Genomic DNA, 3,701 nt, shown 5'->3' on the forward strand with positions numbered 1-3,701 from the left:
TCAGCTGTAAAACTCGATGAGCGATGTCAGCTGTCATCAGGTAGAAGCGGTCTCACATGGTGTGGTTGGTCGGCGTACCGAGGCTCCGCCTCAGCGTGGAGTGCAGACAGGAGAAGCACAGAGATGAAGCACAGATATTTCTTTCTTAGAATGAGTCTGACATGATGATAGGTTTCTAGATCTTTGATCTTGAAGCTCCGCTGGCAGGAAGAAGATTCTGCTGACTGGATCCATGGTTCTGTTGAGGAACCTGGAGAAATGCAGTCCTTTCAGGTAAAAGCTAAACCTGAGGCGTCTGGTCCAGAACCAGCTGTTGGGGTTCTGGCCTCCTCAAGAAGCTCATTCTCCACATTTTCTACCGGTGGTCAGAACATCTGTAAATGTTCCAGATGTTTGATCACCGTTCTAGAAACAAATATCTGTAGATCACCCAGTCAGAGCACAGCCTGATGTCTGAGCCAGTCCTGGTACCAGACCGGAACTGTTCCGGAAGGAGCCATGGATGTCAGACACCATGCCGAAGGTCCTGTAGGATCAGGGAGGTCTTCCTTAGATGAAGGTCTGATGTGGAAACAATGGGATGGGTTAACTGGGAATCAGGAATTATTTAGTAGAAACCAGTCTGGAGTTGCTGGGATGTGTGTGAAGCTTTCTGTGTGACGAAGGCAGAGATTCACCATGTGACCTCATCATCCCGCTCTCTGCTGCTTCATGTGTTTATCTGTGTTCAAACACATGAAGGCAGCAGGAAACGCTGCAGAGGAGGGGTGAGTGATGCAGCAGTACCCCGCCTCTGACAGCGCCCTCTTGTGTCAGCCCGCAGCCTGCGCCTCAGCCCATGGGAGAGCCGCATCGTGGAGCGGCTCATGACGCCGACGCTGTCCTTCCTGGCCCGGAGCCGCAGCGCCGCCACGCTCCTGAACAGCGGCGACTCGCGTGAGTAAGACGCTGGTCCCAGGCGGCAGAGGGACAGCAGGTCTGTTTGTCCCCCTGTTGGACCCTGAAACTGTTGGTTTGTTCGTCCCTGATTCCCTGAGTCCATCCAGAGCTGACTTCAGACATGAAACTGAACGATGGAGAGAGAAGCTTTAGAAGGACTCAGCAGGGACTGGTGATGTCTCGCTGCGTGGTCTGTCTCTCCTCTGTTTCTGTCTGTCTGTCCTCTGTCTCTGTCTCTGTCTGTCTCTGTCTCTCTGTCTCTGTGTCTCTCTCCGTCTCTCTGTCTGTCCTCTGTGTCTCTGTTGCTCAGACTGTCCCCGTTCTCCTGTCCAGCCTCCTCCAGTCCCTTCAACAGCCGCTCTCATCAGCACCAGAGCGCCGCAGAGCGATGGAGAGTTTCCTCCGCCAGCACGCCAGACATCACACAGAGGCAGCGTCGGCGCAACTCCACCCCGGTGAGCAGCGCCGCAACTCAGTCTGTGTGGGATCCACGTGAAGTTGGGTGGGCGTGTCACTACCTGATCCGATCCGTCCTGCGCATGCGTGACCTGATATCCATCCGGGTGTCCATAAATAATGTAACGATGGAACTAAAATGACTGATTTTCTATCCTTAACTCACTAGAGAATGATAATACACATCTTTAAAAAAATGTTTTATGACTTCTGCTTCTCTGATGTCATCATGTGACACGCTCAGAGCAGTCCCGCTAAATCTGATTAAACCTTGTTAATCTGCATTTCAGTTGTTTCTTTCTTTAGATTACGCACTATATACCATAATGTTAACATGAAAGGAAAAGATTAAAGTCAAAAAGACTAGATTTATGTTTAAATCCAAAGCTGATAAAGTTAGCTCCTGGGATTAGCGTAGCATCCCATTTCCTGTACAGATCAGGAACAGAGGATAAAACAGAAAAGATTTGAATGTTTTTATTTTCTTAGAAAATATATTATTAACCTTTAACATATGTTTGTTTATTATTTTTGGGGAGGTAAAAAATGTAATTTAGGTCTTTATAACAAAATAAAATCGAGTGCGACCTTGATGAATATCTGGGGGTATAAATGAGGACAGATCGCGCTTCCGGGTCGGATCGGGTAGCAGCACGGCGTTCAGGGATGGCAGAACCAGAGATCCATCAAACAGAACCTTCATGTCCAGTTTCTCCAGAACCATCCTGCCTGAAATCTGCTGGATGGTATACTAGTCTGTCTGTCTGCCTTCTGGGCTCTGATTGGTCAGAAACCAGGAAGTCCTCCAGCAGGAAGGAAGGAAACAGAGACCCACGATTGGATGGAGACTCTGGACATGTGGAGAGGAAACTAAATGGTTAATGGCCTGTATTTATATTGGGCCTTTTCAAGTCAGGAGACGTGACCAAAACGCTTTAATTCAGTTATTCACCCATTCATCCACACACCGATGGTGGTGAGCTACACTGTAGCCACAGCTGCCTTGGGGCTCACTGACAGAAGCCAAGCTGCCGTACGCTGGCGCCACCCTCTGTCCACCATCAGTAGGAAATGCAGGTGAAATGTCTTGCCCAAGGACACGACGACACTGAAAGCCGGAAGGTTGAACCGACAACCCTTGGATTGCAGGGCAGACTCCTACATCGGACACCACTGTCGCCCAGAAGGTTCTGAATATTTGACTGGATCAGAACCATCATTCAAAGCTAAACTGTGATCTTAGTTAAATGATGTCCTGCTTTCAGATGGAGCTGCAGACAGGAGGAGGAACCTAACGTTCACACCTTAATCAGCGATCACTTCCTGGTCCGACGCTAACATCCTGATCTCACCTCCAGGTGGACAAGAAGAAGAAGGAGAAGAAGGACAAGGAGAGAGAGAACGAGAAGGAGAAGAATGCTCTGACAAAGGAGAGAGTGCAGAAAAAGAGACAGATGACATCATCACCAAACGCCACCATCTCCAGATCCAGACTTGAGAGCAGGTACTATAATCGCTCCCATAGCAGCTGGAGGCCGGATCCTTTATCCTGAAGATGAGCCAGAACCTTGTCATGAGGGAGCAGGTTATGAACATAGAAGGTCCTCCTGATTCTCCTCATTGTTCCCCTTGTTCCCCTTGTGGTTCTGCTCATTGTTCTCCTTTCCTCTGCTCCTCAGCGCTCCGAGGCCCAGGAACAGACCTCCTTCGCCTGCCCCTAAGAGCCGGCCGTTGTCTCCTCTGGTTCCGGTACCGACCTCCAAGACGCCCATAGGGAAAAAGACGCCGCCTCCTTCAGCTGTCCCAAAGAACCGACCCAAACGGGCCCAGACCCCCGCCAGAGTGCAGCCCCAAGCTGTCTCTGCAGTTCCCGTGGAAACCAGAGATGGGAAGCAGCAGGCCGATGATTCAGAGGAGAAAAAGTGTAAGTTACCATGGTAACAAAGGTGCAGTTCAGTGTCAGTGTATCCGAGTACCTGAAATCAGAGGGGGAACTGAGATAGCCAACCAGAGAGCAAGTTACTGACCCACAGTCTGACCCAAAGACGGATCCACAGACAGTCCAAAAGACGGACCCACAGACGGACCCACAGACGGACCAACAGACGGACCCACAAACGGACCCACAGACGGACCCACAGATGGACCCACAGACGGACCAACAGACGGACCCACAAACGGACCCACAGACGGACCCACAGATGGACCCACAGACGGACCAACAGACGGACCCACAGACGGACCCACAGACGGACCCACAGACGGATCCACAGACGGACCCACAGTCTGACCCACAGACGGACCCA

The 3,701-nt window shown here is 50.8% G+C and overlaps 1 protein-coding gene across 2 annotated transcripts in view; it reads left to right on the plus strand.

Moving 5' to 3' along the window:
• LOC107102681 (MAP7 domain-containing protein 1-like) overlaps positions 1-3,701 on the plus strand; it is a 16,591-nt gene that overhangs the window by 6,314 nt on the left and 6,576 nt on the right. For both annotated transcript variants that reach the window (XM_015402080.1, XM_015402081.1), the window contains 4 exons: positions 817-936; positions 1,273-1,394; positions 2,754-2,899; positions 3,075-3,319. In XM_015402080.1, coding sequence (XP_015257566.1) covers positions 817-936; positions 1,273-1,394; positions 2,754-2,899; positions 3,075-3,319 — 633 coding nt within the window. The remainder of the gene's footprint in view (positions 1-816; positions 937-1,272; positions 1,395-2,753; positions 2,900-3,074; positions 3,320-3,701) is intronic.

Source organism: Cyprinodon variegatus, unplaced genomic scaffold (genome assembly GCF_000732505.1).
Source record: "Cyprinodon variegatus isolate N-32 unplaced genomic scaffold, C_variegatus-1.0 Scaffold1295, whole genome shotgun sequence".
NCBI classification, from domain to species: domain Eukaryota; kingdom Metazoa; phylum Chordata; class Actinopteri; order Cyprinodontiformes; family Cyprinodontidae; genus Cyprinodon; species Cyprinodon variegatus.